The sequence below is a fragment of the Blennius ocellaris genome, assembly GCF_963422515.1.
Source record: "Blennius ocellaris genome assembly, contig: SCAFFOLD_358, whole genome shotgun sequence".
Lineage (NCBI taxonomy): Eukaryota > Metazoa > Chordata > Actinopteri > Blenniiformes > Blenniidae > Blennius > Blennius ocellaris.
In genome coordinates, this window is record NW_027661970.1 from 1 (window position 1) to 17,258 (window position 17,258).

Sequence of the window (17,258 nt, forward strand, 5' to 3'; positions counted from 1 at the left end):
AAAGGAGGGAGGAGGAGGAAGGAGGAGGGGGAGCAGAGAGACAAAGGGAGGCAGGTAAACCTTCAACTCAGGCCAATCCTGAACCCACAATCAAGTTCAATCAATGAAATCAAACCGTCCCCGCTGGAGAGACTCAGTGTGTGTGTGTGTGTGTGCGTGTGTGCATGTGCGCGTGCATGCATGTGTGTGTGTGTACGTGTGTGTGTGCATGTGTGTGTGAACGACTGATTGAAGGCCAAACCGAGTCCCGGAGAGGAGTGTGTGGCTGCAGCACCGGCTGATGACAATATGCATGGTCAGGCATGCAACAACCACAGGCACGACTCCTCCTCATCCTCTTCGCCACACACATCCTTCATGCAGCCATGATGGCCTCCCCCCCCCCCCTCTGTTTGCATGCAGGGTTACGACACGCACACACACACACACCTAAAGCCAGTCGGCGCTGAAACATGTGACTAAAACTCTGCGCTGCGGAGGAGCCATCACTTCCTGTCACAGTCCCGCAACACAGACCGACCGCAAACACACCATGGCAGATCGGGGGCTGGTGAGTGGGAGCCTGTAGGGTCCAATATGGTCTCTGTGGAGGTGTGAGCTCTCTCTCTCTCTCTCTCTCGACTTAACTAGAATCAAATCAGACTTGCTTGTTTGGAGCAGTGCAGATTTGTGCTGCTAACTCAGCTGAGATAAATGTGGATCATGGAGATTGAAGAAATCAGACGTATACCCGCTATTAAAGGATTTAAAAAAATATATTAAAAAAAAATCTTAAACCTGCAATTTCAGTCAAGCGATCAGTAAAATCCTGCGTCTTGTTTTGCTCTTATACGTTTTATCGGCAAGATTGAAAGCTCAAGGACGCCTGGATTTCATTTGAATAGAAGTTGGCTTTCATTGCCAGATGAATGAAGTTATGTATTTTAATCAAATAGATTTGACGCCGAATAATCTGAGGATTCCAACAAACTTGTGTTTGAAAGCAGAGCGACGAATAAACAAATTCCTCCGAGTCGAGAAATCATTCTGAAAGTTGAGCCAAAAAAAAAAAAAAAAACGAGGTTACATTTCTTTGAATGCAAACTTCAGAAAACTGCATTTCCCCTTTGTTTCCATGGAGACGGAATCCGGCAGTTTTCCATAAGTTTCCACCTTTTCGCTTTCACTTGAAAACGCCGGGATGGGCTCAATTAGATCGGGGAAAAGTCACCAGTTAATGCAAACGTGACAAAATGCTGGAGAAATGAAGATGCGCTGGATGAAGCTGAGCCCCAAAAGTGGTTTTCCACAATAAAACGCCTCTCTCCTCGGCAACGCGTCCAAACCGCCTCGTCCCCGTTTACCTGCCCAACCTTTGCAATCTAGTCCTGACAAGTCCTGCACAAGGCCGACAATTAAACCGTCACTATATATTTACACCTGTAGAAGCACTGTGTGACCAGGGAATCATTGACACACACACACACACACACACTAGAGGTAACTACCTCAGTTAGCAGAGCACTGCAGGAGGCATCACAGCCCCAGTGACCATGTTGGGACCCTAAATGCAGCCAGTTAATGCGGCATGGGAGTGAAAATGGGAGTGAATGGTTGGCGTTGGCGTGGACCGCTGTCCTCCGTTTAAAAATACAACCGTTACACGTTGAGTGATGCTTCATGTCACACGCACCATCACAGAGACGGGTGGAGATGCATGTGTGTATGTTTGTTTGTGCGTACTAAAACACACGGCTATATATATATAAATATATATATATATATATATAAATATATAGGCATAGAGGACCCTATAGCCTATATTTAGGACGGATGGTGGTGAGATGGCGTCACAGAGAAGCAGGTGGAGGCAGAGTGAAGTGTAATTGGGGCCACTTACATGGACACATTGGAAGCGTACAGGAAACTGGCTTCTTCAAAGCGCAGAGTTTTATTGCAGACAAAGAGAAGCAACAGTGGAACTTTTAAAAAAAACACAACAATTCTCTTTCGGCACACTTGCTGCACACGAGCGACTTGCATGCGCGCCGTCCGCCGGCGAGGAGGGGAGCAACCCGCCTCCGCTGGCATGCGCCCGAAAGAAAGGAAAAGAGAAAAAAGAGCGTGAAATCCCCCCCCCATAAATCGTTCGGTCAAGAATCATAGCGAGAGTTCAACGATCCTGTTTTCCCCCCTAAGAAAGACGACGAGGCACTCAGGTGCATCTCATCATGCTAACTGAAGGGAAAAAAACCCCCAAAAAACAGCCCCATCAGCAAAAACTGTATTAAAAAAAAGAAGAAACATGCAAGAGAGAGAAGAAACAGCTACGTCAAGCCGGTGGAGCAGGACAGTCACACACAACAGGAGAGTTTCCACGGTGGCAAACAGGAGGCCGACATGTCAGAGTTTCTGTCGTCGCCGGGAAAATAGAGTTCAGCAAAACTCTGAAATCATGTGACCGACTGAAGCTGCGGCAACATCTGCAAGTCAGGAGAGCAGCCAGGGGAGCATTGCCTCAGACAGAGGTGGTCCACCACCACCACCCCCCCCCCACCCCCCCCCTTCTCCTTTGGTTGAAGGAATGTATAAACACAAATCCTTTTGTCTCCTCGAGCTCCATGCACCAGAAACACGCCGCCGCCGCCGGAGTTCCACCAGAGCACATGCAAATCGGGAAAAAAACGGCGAGGTGTCGCCCGGCAGAAGTGACCCGACGCCATGCACAGAGAAACTTGCAGAAAAAATAAAGCGCACACACATACACACGGGGGTCGACACAGACAGTCGGGGACTGATGCGCGGGGGGGAGGGGGGGGCTTGGTGATTGACTGGAGGTGGCGGCTGGATGCATGATGGCCGTCGTTCATTCTCAACCACACCGCAGCAGAAGTCAAAAGAATCCAGCTTCATCCATCATGCAGCAACGGATTCGCACACAATCCACACACACAGTACACAAACCCCGTCCACACACACACACACACACACCCCCCACACACAGTAAGCCCATGCAGAAATCCTGGCTTACTGTGTGGCTTAAAATCAAGTGATCCCATATGGATAAGTGCCTGATTGAAACCCCCAATTAAAACAAAAAAAAAAAACTGTTCTCAAAATGTCAGCACATGCTTCAGAAGAACATTGAAAAAGAAAAAAAAAACCAAAAAACATGATCACATCAAAATCAACAACTTTAAAGCACTCCACGAATCCCGACGTCCATAAAGTGAACATGCGTCAGTGCCGCTGTGTTTCCCAGCATGCCGCTGCAGCATCAGGAGCCAGAAGCTGTCACAACCACTTAGCCACAGCGCCGGGAGAGGAGAACACAGAAGGATATCTACACTAACGGAGGGGGTGGGGGGGGGGGGGGGGGGAGCTGGAGTCTGACAACAATCTGCCATGCATCATCCTTTTCGCTGCGTTCCTCTCGTGCCCTCCGGTGCGCGCCACACAAAACGTCATTCCAATTGTTTGCATGAGAAGTCGTGAACGCCAGCGTGGCTACGAGTTGTGCATCAGTGGAGGAATTTATAAAAAAAAAAAAAAGAAAAGAAAAGAAAAAAATAAAATAAAATAAAGGAGGCAATACGTTAATGTGAAAAATAAAAGTGCTGCAGGAAAGTACCCAGCATGCCTTGTGTAGTGTTCTTGCACCCCCAAACATTCCCACCACAAAAAAAAAAAGAAACAACAAAAGAAAAGAAGAAAGAAGTGTTTTTTTTTTTTCAAACAAAATAAATAAATAAAAAGAGAAAGAAACACATATTGCAAAGGACCGGGGAGAGGGGTATCAGTGGGCTGCATCAGAGCATATCACTAAAGGGAGGATGGGAGCTGGCAGTCATGATCAAGCAGAATTACGATGGGGGGGGGGGGGGGGGGTACGGAGAAAAGACAACAAGAAAAAAAAAAAAGAGAAGAAAAGGAGAGCAAAGAGAGAGGGAGACAGAGAGGAAAATTACCTCAATCTTCCGACCTTCCACCAGCGTGCCGTGGAGCTTTTCTCGGGCTTTCTCTGCGTCTGCGCTGGTCTCAAACGTCACAAAGCCAAAACCCTGCGGCACACAAGCGAGAGGTTACAGAGGCTGACGGCGAGGGCGGAGGCGGAGGATCTGTGAATCCCCCCCACCCCCCACCCCCCCCCCAAAAAAAACCCTCGGGTGGTGCGTGGTGACGTGGCGCCTCGCTAAACACTGCCGCCATCGCGGTGAAGAAACGACTCACCTTTGAACCCCGTTCGTTAAAAATGATCTCGACGTCCAAGATCTTCCCAAATTGCTGCAAAAAAAAGAAAAAAAAGAAAAGAAGAACAACAAAAATTAGACTATTGTGGATCACAGATTCGTAGCGTGTCGGGATGTTGGGATAAATCCGGACTCAAAATCGATACATTTAAGGAAGGATTAAAAAAATCTTGTGTTGTAATACACCTTTTTAAACAGCAGGGGGCGGTGAGCTTTTGACATCGCTTATTTGGTGACATGTTGTTTCCACTGGTACATGTCCACTGTTTTCTTTTTTTTTCGTCACATAGAAACACCGGAGACAAACTTTCTCTTTCATTACCAGAACAGCTCGACAGAAGGTATTTCTGAAAACACTCGAGGCGAGAAACAAGCCGCGAACGTCCAGAGATCCCAGCTTCTGCCTGAGATCCATTAAATAAAAACATGGAAGCTCCAAACCAGGAACGCACACTGTGCTAAATGTTATTCGAAATAATACATTTACTTAAAGAGAATCACCTCATTTGTAATTTACTTTACTTATAAAGACAATTTCAGTTTCTGCAAGGAAATAATCGGGAAAAAGAAAAGTGCAGCATTTCTTTGTTTGTACAAAAGATCATAATGTAAAATATTTTTCACAACTTTTCTGAAAGACTTGAAATGAAACAATAGTAATCAATGGCAGCAGATGTTGAAAAAAAAACCCCTGTTGAGTACCTGAAGGAGACGTGACGTCACGTTTCAACAAGTGCGCTGCTACAAACATTAACGTTAATTTGAGACTGAAGATGCAATAAAATGGATAAAAATCAGTTTTTTTTGTGTTCGTTTTTTCCCCCCCCCAACAGTTCAGAAATGTTGCCTCGTCATATTTAGATCAGTGGGAGTCGTCAAATATTTGCTTTGGATCTTGAACGTACACTCTTCAAGAAAATCAATTCGGTGGAGATCACGGTTGTAAACGTTCAGCAGAAACGTGGCGGCCCGTCAGGAAGATTCCCCCACAATCCTTTGCTCTGCAACGACCTCCCTTCGTTTGCATGTTTTTTTTTTACTGCAAAGTCACAAAGCTCATCCGTCACACTGACTTACAGCTGCTTTACACCAGGGGTCACTGTCACACAAAACACAAGCTGCAACGTCTTAATGTGTGTGTTTTGTTTTTTCTTTCCTCCTCCTCCTCTCCTTCTTTGCCTTGAACTCTGCTCCATTTTTTTTTTATCTCCCACTTTGTCACTCAGGTTAAGAGACGAACACAGGCGACCATTTATCCCCTGGAGCTGCACCAGCGTCTTTCCTTTGTGTCGCCTCCACTCCTTTGTCTTTTTTTTTTTTTCCCGTTTCTCCTGCCTGATCCTGAGCGAGGGGGTCCGTCTGTGGACGACCCCGTCACGTCTAGACTGATTTATTGATCCAGTAGACGAGGCGAAAGGGGGGGGGGGGGGCAGCTAACCAACCCAACAACAACACACAGCAGCTCCATTTCAAAGTTCTCACCCCAAACATCTGCCGGAGGTCCGGGTCGCGGAAGCGGAAGGGGATGTTGGACACGTGGAGGCGCTTGGGCGTCCCTTTGGCCTCGGAGTCGCCGCCCGGGGAGCCGCCGGCCGCCGTCCCTCCGCCGCCGCACTGCACGCCCGCCTCGCCCTGAGACGTCTCCTCCGTCTTCCCCTGCTTGTTCGTGTGACGAGAAGGAAAGTCAGGTTATTCTCGCCTTGAGGATGACCAGAGTATTAGAAAAGTTCACGTCCCGCGAAGAGATAAAAAATCCACAGATGGCATCATTATTGGGGGATTGCAAAAAAAAAAAAACCCCAAATAAACGAAGCTTCCGACCTTTAATTTGACAAATCGTCCCCAATGTTTGCCTTAAGAACGTGCTGGAGAAGCACAGGTAAGACGGAATCGACGGTTTCCTTTGGCAGCTGCCGAGATTCAAGCGAAGGACGAAAGAAGGCGCGATGACAGAGATTGACAAGATGGACATTAGGTTTTCCATTCGTCTTTGGACATAGAAGAGGCTGTGGTGAGTTAAAATAATACCTTTATTTTCCTCTTTATTAAAATTAAGGAAGAAATTGGACCCTTCCTTGAAATTTTCAATCCGATTTTTTATTAATTTTTTTGCTTCCAATAAAAAAAAAGGTAATGAAAAAAGAATATATGGACAATAAAACTATTTTCTGATTGTGGAATTGGAAAAAAATTCTTGATGAAATGAAGCCATAAATTGGAAGGTTTGAGCCCAAATAAATTAGTTTGGGATATTTTATCTTGCAGAGTAAAATGTGAGAATCCCATTAATCTAATAATCTTGTGTCGACTTTGGGAGGCGGAAACCCGAAATGTGAAATCATCTACTAGATTTAGAACTCATTTCTGGAGCACTATTCATTTTGAACATGCGAAAAGCCTTTTTTTTTTTTTTTTTTTAAACCGTAAATTGATTGGAAATTTGGTGTTAAATGTGGAAAAAATGTCACCGTGACTTGTAAAAAGGACTTGACATGATGAAAAATACTTCAGAGTTGCTTATTTAATGTTCAAACGCTTGTCAAATTAGTTAAAGACTATAATTTTAGTGTTTTTTTCCATCAAATGCTTCAGATTGAACCAAATATATTTGTATCGGGGGGGGTTTTGTTTCAGTTACTGCGACTGCCTCTTGTTTTCTCCCTCGTCTACGGTGCTGCAATCCTTTTCTAGTTTCTTTTCATAACGAAGTCGAAATTGACTTGAACAAAAAGTGGCTTCATGATGAATTGTGCAATAATTCCTGAATAATAAATGAGAAATGTCAGAAAATCGTGAAACATTCATCATTAGCCGTTCCGACGGTCACTTTTTCGGATTAATCCGATTGAATTCTGATCGGATTGTCCCGATTACGTGAACACTGAATAAACAATTGAGTTGATTTGTGGGTTTATGTGCAGCAGGAATATCTTTATGTTCAGTCGGTTGATCGGTGCAGTAACGCTCGTATACGTGACGTGAAGCGATCCGATGTTCTGTTTACGTCTCTGATGGGATTCTAAACGGGGCTTCACCGACTCCTTCAGATAGAACTGTCAACACGACACAGATTTAATCGGATCGGTGTTGAATCAGACAACTTAAGGTTCACATGATGGCAGGTAATATTTTGCAAAATTGGAAATAGTCCCGTTTTGGGGTAAAAAAAAAAAAAAAGAAAAAAGAATGAAGTAAAAAAAATTAAATAAAAAATACATTATGAATCAACATACCAAGCTTACGTTGTTGTTGTTGGTCGCAGTGGCAGCAGTGGCTCCGTTAGCACCGGCCCCCACTTCTGCAGCCCCCTGGCCCCCGGCGCCAAACATGGCCCCGGGGCCGAACTCTGTTCCTGGTAGCCCGTTTTGGGGTGGGGGTGGAGGGGGGAAGGCCGCGAAGGGCGGGGCCACCAAACCCTCCTGTGCGCCTGTCGAATCCTGAGAGCCCTGTGGGGGCGGGGAGGGAGGGGAGGGGGGGAGGGGGGGGGGGGGGGGGGGGGGGGGAGAGGAGGGGGGGGGAGAGATGGAGGCAGTTTAACATGCTGGATGTTCTCAGTTGAATCCTGACGGAGCGACGGCGAGCGGGTTAAAAAACCCCGCCTATCAAATTTCACTCTCCCTCTTTCTCTCGTTCTCCTTCAGCCACTCAGTCACTCCCTCCCCCTCCCCCTCCCCCCTCCTCCCCCTCCTCCTCCTCTGGCTCCGCCTCCATATCTCTGACAGCCGTGTGTTTTCAGTCAGCCGACCATGAAATATTTACAGCAAACACATCTATTATTAAGAGTCACAAAATTTGATACACGGTTTGGAGACACGGCGGTGCTCGCGGGGCGGACGGACACGCGGCGAGATAAACGCACCGTCCGACATGCTAACCGCGGCGCGTTTATAGCCGCCGCCGCCGCATTCTGTGAATATTTGTTTTCTGTATTTTTGGGTTGCTTTTAGAGGCCATCTATATTTCATATTAAATGTGCATCAGCGGCTTTGTTGCCTCGGGGGAGGGGGTTGTGTTCGGGGTCAGCGCCGCTTCCTCCACAGCAGAGCCATTAAGCACTGGTCTGGTCTCTGCCACGGGGCCGTATCTGGGCTGGGTGACGCCTGGAGACACTGCCCGTCTCCAGACGGCCTTTTTAATTAGACCCGAGTAACGAAGACGCCGCAAAAGCAAATGGGTTCCCTCTCCCCGTCCCTGTGCTCTAATCCTGTAGCTCGCGGTTCTCCTGCAGCGATGACCGCGGCGGCCGCCGACGCTAAAAGGCCCATCTGCAGCACAGATAGCTGGGAGGTGGGGGGGGGGGGGGAGGCATCGCAGAAAGCTGTGTAATCCCAAAAAAACGGGATGGAAAAAAAATGTAAAAAGCAGGGGAAGCTTGTGTGCTGCGGTACGACTGAATCTATGTTTGGAAAGAATGTGCAAAAAGCTGATTTTCCACACTTCATCGCCTCGTCCTCAACCGGGGAGCACAGCCTGTATTTGAGCAGGAACTGAACTAATCTTGTGTCCATTTTGTCAGGTTTTTTTTTGATGACTTGCAGAACGACCGGGGGCCCGCGAGGCCACAGAGAAGCGCCCGATCAAAAACCTGCCCACGAAAGCACGACGCGCTATAAAAAACTAATTAATTTGGCTTGGGCCCACCTTCAATACCTGATATCAAAGTCTAGTGCTTGCTAGGACGTGCGAGCTCGTAAACAAGCGGTGGCCTGTATTCAGCCGCCGAGGGGCGTGTCTGATAGAAATATAGCAGCCGGAGGCCGAGTCACATACACACTGGCAGTGTCGGGCAAAGAAGTGAGAGGCTGAGTGAAAAAAAAGAAGAAAAAAAAAGAAGGTCAAACCTCAACAAGAATTTTCGAGAGAACAGAGACGAGTTTATCAAGACTGAGATATCCGTTTACTATGGACGCTCTGGAAGGGCAAAAATAAATCTAGCGATGAGTCTTTCGGTTCATCAGAGGAACACAACAGGTTATAATTCTAAAATTGTATTTTCATGAAAAAAAAAGCAATCAGATTAATCCAGAGGTGTCAAACGTCCAATTTTCCAGCCGTGAGAAATGATGCTATTAACTGCAGTACATTAATTACACCACCAGGGGCAGAGCAGAGAATAACTTCTATTCTTTCCTCTTCGGCTCGTGTTAAGCGGTGAATCAGTTTAGGTGATGAGGATTACTACACTGATGTGGAAACGTGTCGACATTAAAGACCATTTCAACTTCTTCCCGGCCATAATATGAATTACCCAATATATTTTTGAGTTTCGAGCTCCATGTGGCCAAAGGTTTTATCTTCACCTTCACCGTTAAGCAGCAGTAAACAGTATTTTAAGCCGCCTGTGGTCGTGGTACCGAGGGTCAGTTCATGAACTGCTGCCGGGTCTCCTTTCTTTCCTTGCTCTCCATACTGCCATTGCAGCCCCGCGGTGATTTAGTGAGACCAACGTGGATAAAGAAGAAGACGGATGGACGCTGCAGAAACTTCAGAGGGGGAAACCCATCGTGTGTAAATCCAAATTCACTACGAGAAAGAAAAAGTGTGATGATTCTGCACGGTGGGAGAATTACTGGGTGAATTTACGGTCTCGCAACCGGGACGGAGGGATGGAAAGGAGAAGATCAGAGGGGATAACGACGCTAATTCAAGTCGACACAGGCATTCCTGACCTGCCGGCGGAGGAGCTGCACTGCCCTAGATGGCAGCATCATATAGTCAGAAATGAAAGAGCGAGAGAAGGAGAGAGGGAGAGAGAGAGAGGAAAAAAGAAATAATGGAAAAATAAAAGGGAGACTTAGCAGGAGGGGGGAAGAGGATTATAGGAAATAATGAGACACTCCATGAAGACTGTCTGGTCTGGACTTTCCTTTCCAGGTTGAATTTTGACTGAGATAAGATTTAAACAGCCGAAGACTTTGCATCAAAGTGACAGAAAACGTTAACTAGAATGGAATCGTGGGGAAAAAACTAAACAAAACCAAAAAAAAAAAGACCATCTGGAGGACGACCTAGTCATCCATGCTGTTTCACTCTCACCTCATGCACACACACACACACACACACAACAGCTGAGTTACCTGAGACACCATACGTTTTGCGCGCACACACACACCAACACACACACACACACACGACGAGGGGAGGCAGAGGCGGCCTTTTCACTGAAACCTTCCAAGCGTGCGACTGTCTGACTGCCGACTCTTAGCCTGCGACCACCGGAGTGAAACACACACACACACACACACACACACACACACACACACACACACACACACACACACAAACACACACGTGCAAATAAAACTCATCAATCGTGTAAATTCAAAACAATTTGCCTGTTGGAGTTTTCCACCGTCTGCTTGGTTTTCTGAAGCAGAGGAATAAAATACCCTCCTGACAGATTCTTCTCTTTTCTTTGCCTGTGATTGAAGTAAGGATGTTTTATTTAGCTCACACTCATCTCTTTGTTGCTTAATTAAAGCAAGAACACGACCCCCCCCTTCCCCTTTATAAACCATAGATGTTCACCCCATCAGTCACTCAAAGCTTCTTTATTGCATCCATCAAAACTCTGACCGTGTCCTTATAGGGCCGCAGAAGAAGAACTCCTCTTCCTGACTGGGAGCCAATCAGATCACACCAATAACATTATCAATGGTAAGACACTGAAAAAAACCCTGTAGTTTTAATACTCGGCCACTAGCGGGTGCTGTTGTTTTGTATTTGTAATGAAACCACACAAATAGAACAATATGCTAGAAACGGCAAGTACATGGGCATCCATAATAGAGAGCATGACACTGTGATGGCGGCCATTGTTGTTATTGTCCATGTACTGTGTTTCCAGCATCGACAAAGGAAACGAGTCTTTTCAGAAAATCGCATTTCCCCCCACCCATTCACACGAAGACGGAGCGTTTCTGAAAAGTTCCCCCTTGGAAGCCATTTTCAAAAAAAAGTAGCATTTTCGGTGGCCTCGACTACCGTTGCCGTGTAAACGGGCCAAAACATCAAACGTACGTTTTGCGTTTTCCCAAATCGCCGAGCGGCGTTCTGTGAGTGGCGGCGGCTCCGCGGCCCCGGCTCGCGGCGGTGACGTGCAGCTTGTTGGTTTTTGACAGATGTGATCATCGTCACCATCTCGGTCATTATAATAATCACACGGACAGTCTTTTCTCGAACGCTCCGACTCCCCTTCGGCGACGAGGAATTAAAAAAAAATATATATATATATGATTTGAGGATATGATGATTAGCTGTGCGTAATAGCGTTGTTACATACGTAAACAGCAAAAAACACTATTTCTAGAGCAATCTACTTCTAATAAGTTGTTTTCTTAACTATTAGAACATAATTATTGTTCATCTGAAGCTGCTTTATGTTAAATAATCACATATTTTGTGAAAACAATCCACAGTAAATCAATAACGGAGATTATCTTTAGAGACAGAGCTCAAAGCTATTAGAACAAATGATACAGATTAGAATTATCAGCAAATGAGTAATTAGTCTTTTATCATTTATTCACTGAATATATACATAGTTAAATCCAAATGAGACAAAAATAAAGAGGCAACGCATGTGAAACAGGCTAAAATGAAGTGTACCGTCTACTTTCGTTCAGTTGCATTCAGTCCCGTATTGATTTATTTCAATAATGCTGCTGTTCAAGGTGAGAGGACATATTTAGAATAGTTTCAACGCTCCTTTCGCATGAGGACGCTGGATAGCGTCGGTCTAAATCCGTCCGGACTAACAAGCCATATCTCAGTCGTTCAAAGCGTTTCTTTTACGCATAATTATTTCCTAAACTCACAAAACATTCTCCCGTCACCAGAATGCAGGTTGAACAACAATGGCAACGACGGACGCTTAACCGGATCCAGCTGGGCGACGTGATCAGAGATGCCGTGAGCTTATTTTAATAATTCAATCTCTGCGCTGCTGCTTCCAACGCTTCAGAGCAGATTCCGGGCCAAACGCTGCGAGTCGCACCATTTGTACACCAGCCGCCACGCTGCTAGGGGAAGAAGCTTAGATGTGAAAACCCAGCAGGGCTGACTTATAGCCGAGCCCTGCTAGTTGAGGCTTGTGCACAGTGTGTGTGTGTGTTGCGCAACTGTACATCAAGCAGGAGGAAGGAAGGCGGCGAGGAGCTCCAGAGCCGCATACATTCAAGAGCTCCACTGCACCACGTCTTGCGCCTGCGTTGCTCCTCTCGGTCCGCCGGCGAGGGAACACGTTGGGAGTGCTTTCACACCTCAGCCCACCGCCTCGGGCGCCGTGCGGTTAAGAGCGGCATTAGTGTCGGACGATATCGCCGCGCTTTTAATGGGCGGCGGGAGACCAGCCGGGCCCGAGGTGGTGGTGGTGGTGGTGGTGGGTGGGTGGGGGGTGGGGCAGTCTCACGCCGTCGCATTAGGCCAGCGGCAGCGAGGACTCGGCTCTTCGGCTTAGTGTCGGGAGAACGCGGAGAGGGGAGTCGGTATTATCTGTCTCACACAAAGAAATACCCACAATCCTGAAGGATATCTCGAAATATCAGAAGCCCCAGCATGCAGTCACCTGGTTAAACTGTGTTTCTGTGTGGATCAACGCTCACGTCTTCAGTAGTTTTTTTGTGTGTGTGTATATGTGTGTAAATTTCTCAAAGTGTGCAGCTCCACTGTCACGGAAACGGCCCACGTGCCTCCCCGAGGGGGCCAGACGAGGGGATGGATGGTTTTGCAGACCCCTGGGAGGCTTTTTTTTTTTCACCGTTTGCACCCAAGTACCGACTGCATAATCAAACCAAAACATTTTAGAAGTGGCGCATCAGCAGGCCTCAGCATGGAGTCACCCCCCCCCACCCTCCACCGATACACACCCCCACTGCGGCGTGGGTACGGGTCTTTCCCGATTCCGCAAAACGCAGTCAGACTAAAACACGATCGTACGTGAAGACAGCAGTTTGGGGGGGGGGGGGGCATCGTTAGGTTTTCGCACAGCCGCGGAGCAGAAAGGTCTGCTGCCTAATTTATCTGCTCCTGCTGTTTGCGTTGGCTGATGCCGGCCTGATTTCTGCAGATAGCTGCCTGGCTACCCAGCAGGTTGGGGAAGGGACAGACTCAACAACGATGGATCCGCACACTCATCAGCCGCCTTTCACAGCTTCGCTCGCCGTCATCAGATAAGACGCCACACCATCAAATGAAACTCGGCAATTGGATCATTGTCGGGGTTGGGTGGTGGTGGTGGTGGGGGGGGGTTATTTTTCCGCGTCTCGTCGATGCAGCCCGCAGACGCACTACCAAACCCAGGCTGCAACCATTATGGGCTAAAATGACAATCATTAGTATTAAGCTACACCTTTTGTGTCTTTCATCTTGAAAATGACACTTAAGTTCGGGTTAGTAAATATACGTTAGAGTGCATTTCTGGAAACAAGCGTCACAGATGGTAATCATCGGGAGCTGGCTGCCACAAATAAGTGTTTTTTTTTCCAGGTTAATAACATGAATTCCTGCAGTTACAAATTGAAAAGAAGGAATATAAACCGCCGGCGACTGAACGCCGTCTAATCCTACATACGATTCAGCAAGAGGCAGCACGTCAAACATGCGTTAGAACGACTGTTCCATGTTTGTGCGATCGTCTGTCTCGAGGCTCCGGCCGCAACTGGAAGGACTGCTGCAGGAAATGTGCTTTCAAATCTCCAAAAATCTCCAATAACACCACATAAGTCTACAGACGAGGAGCTTTTCGTTTTGTTTTGGGGGGAAAATTCTTGCAGACGAGGTCCGTAAACTGGCCAAATGCAGCGAAAACGTTCTAGAATGAGTGAAACCGCTTCATGCAAACGGTTTGTGGTGATTATTTCTGTTGTTCATCATCACCTTCTGCTCTTGAGCTTTTATTTACAACTCAGTTTGCTCTGTTCAGTTAACCTGAGTAACTCACGGCCCGCCGACGTCGTCACCGATCATGTTGTAAATCACAGAATAAAACAACGTACGATTTTCCTCCTAGAAATGAACCACAATGCCTCACGAATGAAAACCAGCCTCTGCCTAGGAGTTACTACTGTGCTTTATTGCAATATAACCCAACAGGAGCCGCTGTGAGGCTTTCAGGGAGCAGATCCACTGCATCTCTGGGAGCTTTTCAAATCCCAGTAATACGAGAAAAAAAAGATATGAAGTTTTAAGCTGAGACTAAAGCTTTTCACAAATCTCTAAAATGTTGACACTGAATAAACAGCTGCTGTGGCGTAAATATTTAATGAGATTTCTTCTCGATTGTCATGAATTTTGAATATTTTGTTCTTTTTTGGGGGGGGGGGCATTTGGAGAAAGGCAAACGGGAAGTTTCTGTCGATTTCAATCATGAATAATCACAAAGAATAAAAAAAACATTTCCTTGGGCTTTCATCGAAACATTAAGGGGGGGGGGGGGGGGGGCACTGGCCTGCACAATAACCTCGTCTCGCATGCTCTTAGCTCTGGCACGTTTGGAATATTTAGCCATCTGCAGCGTCGGCACTGTGCAAAATGGTGACGGCAGTATTTTTCATGCTAGTTGCAGTTACTGTACGCAAACCGACGCGTAGCCGCAGCGTGCAATGAAGCCTTGTCACCCAAAATAGAGAGCGCTGCCATAAATTTTACAGGGCGGCTGCTGGCGTGTCACCTTCAGAGTGCATTCCCACATGGCTGGAATGCACCCCCCCCCATACCTCGCCCTCACACCCCTCCAGTTACCACCGCTCTCCTCCATTTGGCGTCATTCTCTTTGAAGACGAATAATGTGTTTAGCTTACGGCGGGGGGGAAGGAGTGCAGTGGAGGAGGGGAAGGAGCCAGGAATGGAGGAAAAACAGGAGAAACACATTAGGGGCAGAGGCGGCGGAGGAGAGGACGGCCTCGCGTGGGGAACGCAGACATTCGATTACGATATTTAAGAGCTTTGCAGGGAAGAGGAGCCTGACTCGATTTGAGACTATTATATGCGGCATGACCCTATCATCATACGTGCAGTCACACGGAGCTGAACTGCATTTATGGCGGCGATGAGGAGCTATTAATGCGTGGCCTTGACACTGCGGTGTGAGGGGGGCGCGCAGACATTCATTAAATAACCGATTTACTGTGAAGCTGCAAGGCGGTTTAATAGAACTTCCAACACTACCGTCTGTTCAGAGTAAAAGTTGACAACAAAGAATTAGGATTTAAAAAAAGGTCAGTGGATGAAGGAACATACAAGCCTGGTGAACTGCAATCCAAACGGTGCATGTATCAGCTCTTTAACGCAAGAAACTCAAAGTTGATATATCGTAATGCACCAGAACACTCCAGTGTGTGGAGCAGGTTCTTTCACATTATCTCTCTAAAAAAAGGGACTTTCCTTTAAGGATTTCAAAGGCTGAGCGGTGGCGTGCACCTCTGAATGGGTCAAAAGCAGGTCTGTGTGGGAGCCACAGGGGAGCGGGTAGTAAAGTACGCCAACAACTGGCGTGCGTGTGCGTGTGTGTGTGTGTGTGTGTGTGTGTGTGTGTGTGTGTGTGTGTGTGTGTGTGTGTGTGTGTGTGTGTGTGTGTGTGTGTGTGTGTGTGTGTGCCTGTCTGTGTGTATAGAAACAGCTGTGCCTTGGCACCTGTCTCCTTCCATCCGGCAGATGGATGAAGTTTACACCGCCCGGACAGCTGAACAAAAATCTCCGCCGCCGTCCCTCCGCCATACAACGAGATGCTTGTGAGCAGCCGGCAGGCTCGCGGTGCACACCGTACACTCGAACAGTGGCTAGCGCTTAAGCGTCGACGTAGCACGCACGCCGCGCCGTCCACCGCCCCCTCCGCCAGCGCAATCCTGACGCCCGCCTTCAGGCCCGAAGGAACCCGAGAGCGGCGAGCGGGACGTGCTACAACACAGGGCAAGTCTCATCCCCGGGCTCGTCTCTCCGCTGAAGTAGCACAGACACGCCCACCATATGTGAAGGGCGGTCCGCACACAACGTCAACTGTACAAACATTAGAACTGCATGCTAAGCAAGTCTTCCCAAGCGCACGTTTTTCTTGCTATTTGCCGTCTGCGCTCCAGTTTACGCGGGGACACAATGATGCAGATTTAAAAATAGCGGACGCAAAAAAATATTTATAGCATTTCTTCCTCAGGTAATTGGCTGCGGAGAGTTAGAAAGAGAGAGAGAGAAAAAAAAAAAAAGTGAAAGCGGCAGAGCTGCAGGGACAAGCCCTGCTGCTAGCCCGACGCCCTGCCAACTATCTGACAAAGGCCTCACCTGGGCCAAGACGCCGCACACCCGAGCAGGCCACGGCACAAACAGCACCCCAATTAGTGCTCCACCGAGCCAAACTGAAAGCAATTAAAACATCTAATAACCTCGGCGGCTCGTCGAGGCTCGCCTCGCCTCGCGCTGCCCGCCATGTGCACGCTGCCGTTTTAGCGAAGAACTCAAAAGAGTGAACTTACCGGCAAGACGGCAGGGTAGTAAAGCCCCATCATCGTCTGATCTGGAGGAACGACTGCTGACCAGCTCTCCACTTCCCCCGGCTCGTCTCCCCTCTCCTCCCTCTCTGCGTCTCTCTCTCTCTCTCCCTCTCTCTCTCTCTCTCTCTCTCCTCCTGTGCCTGAGCTCTACGACCATGAGCCGACGATGGCTTCAGTCCACGTCTGTCTCACACATTCAAATTCTCCCTCGTTCACTCCCTCTTCCTCCCCTCCTTCCCGACGTCGCCTTCTTCTGCTCCTCCGGCACGCAAGCCGCGTCCGCCTGTCACTCTCCGCCTCTCTTCACCCCCCCCCACCACCCCGTCTCTCCGGCCCTGCCGCTCTGATCTCTTCCCCCCCCCCCCGCCCCCCTTGGGCCTTTCTTGTCTCTCTCCTCCTGCCAGCCCGAGTCTCTTCTCTCCACCTCCCTCGCCTCTCTTTGCTCTGCGTCTGTCATTCACGCGCTCGCGTTACACGTCCCGCTTGCTCCCCCCTTTTGCTCCCACTTGTTCCCGCCCCTCTTTCAAAACTTTCCCTCCCATCCAGC

General features: G+C 47.9%; 1 protein-coding gene across 1 annotated transcript; it reads right to left on the reverse strand.

The window, feature by feature from the left end:
* Positions 1-3,947: 3,947 nt before the first annotated feature.
* On the reverse strand, positions 3,948-16,906 carry LOC308148487 (uncharacterized protein; the record flags this gene model as incomplete). The annotated part of the gene is made up of 5 exons (XM_080521953.1): positions 16,694-16,906; positions 7,472-7,675; positions 5,712-5,885; positions 4,210-4,263; positions 3,948-4,040 (listed from the first exon to the last, which is right to left on the reverse strand). Coding segments are annotated over exons 1-5 (558 nt in total), but the record flags the coding sequence as incomplete, so codon positions are not given.
* Between the last annotated feature and the right edge of the window lie 352 nt (positions 16,907-17,258).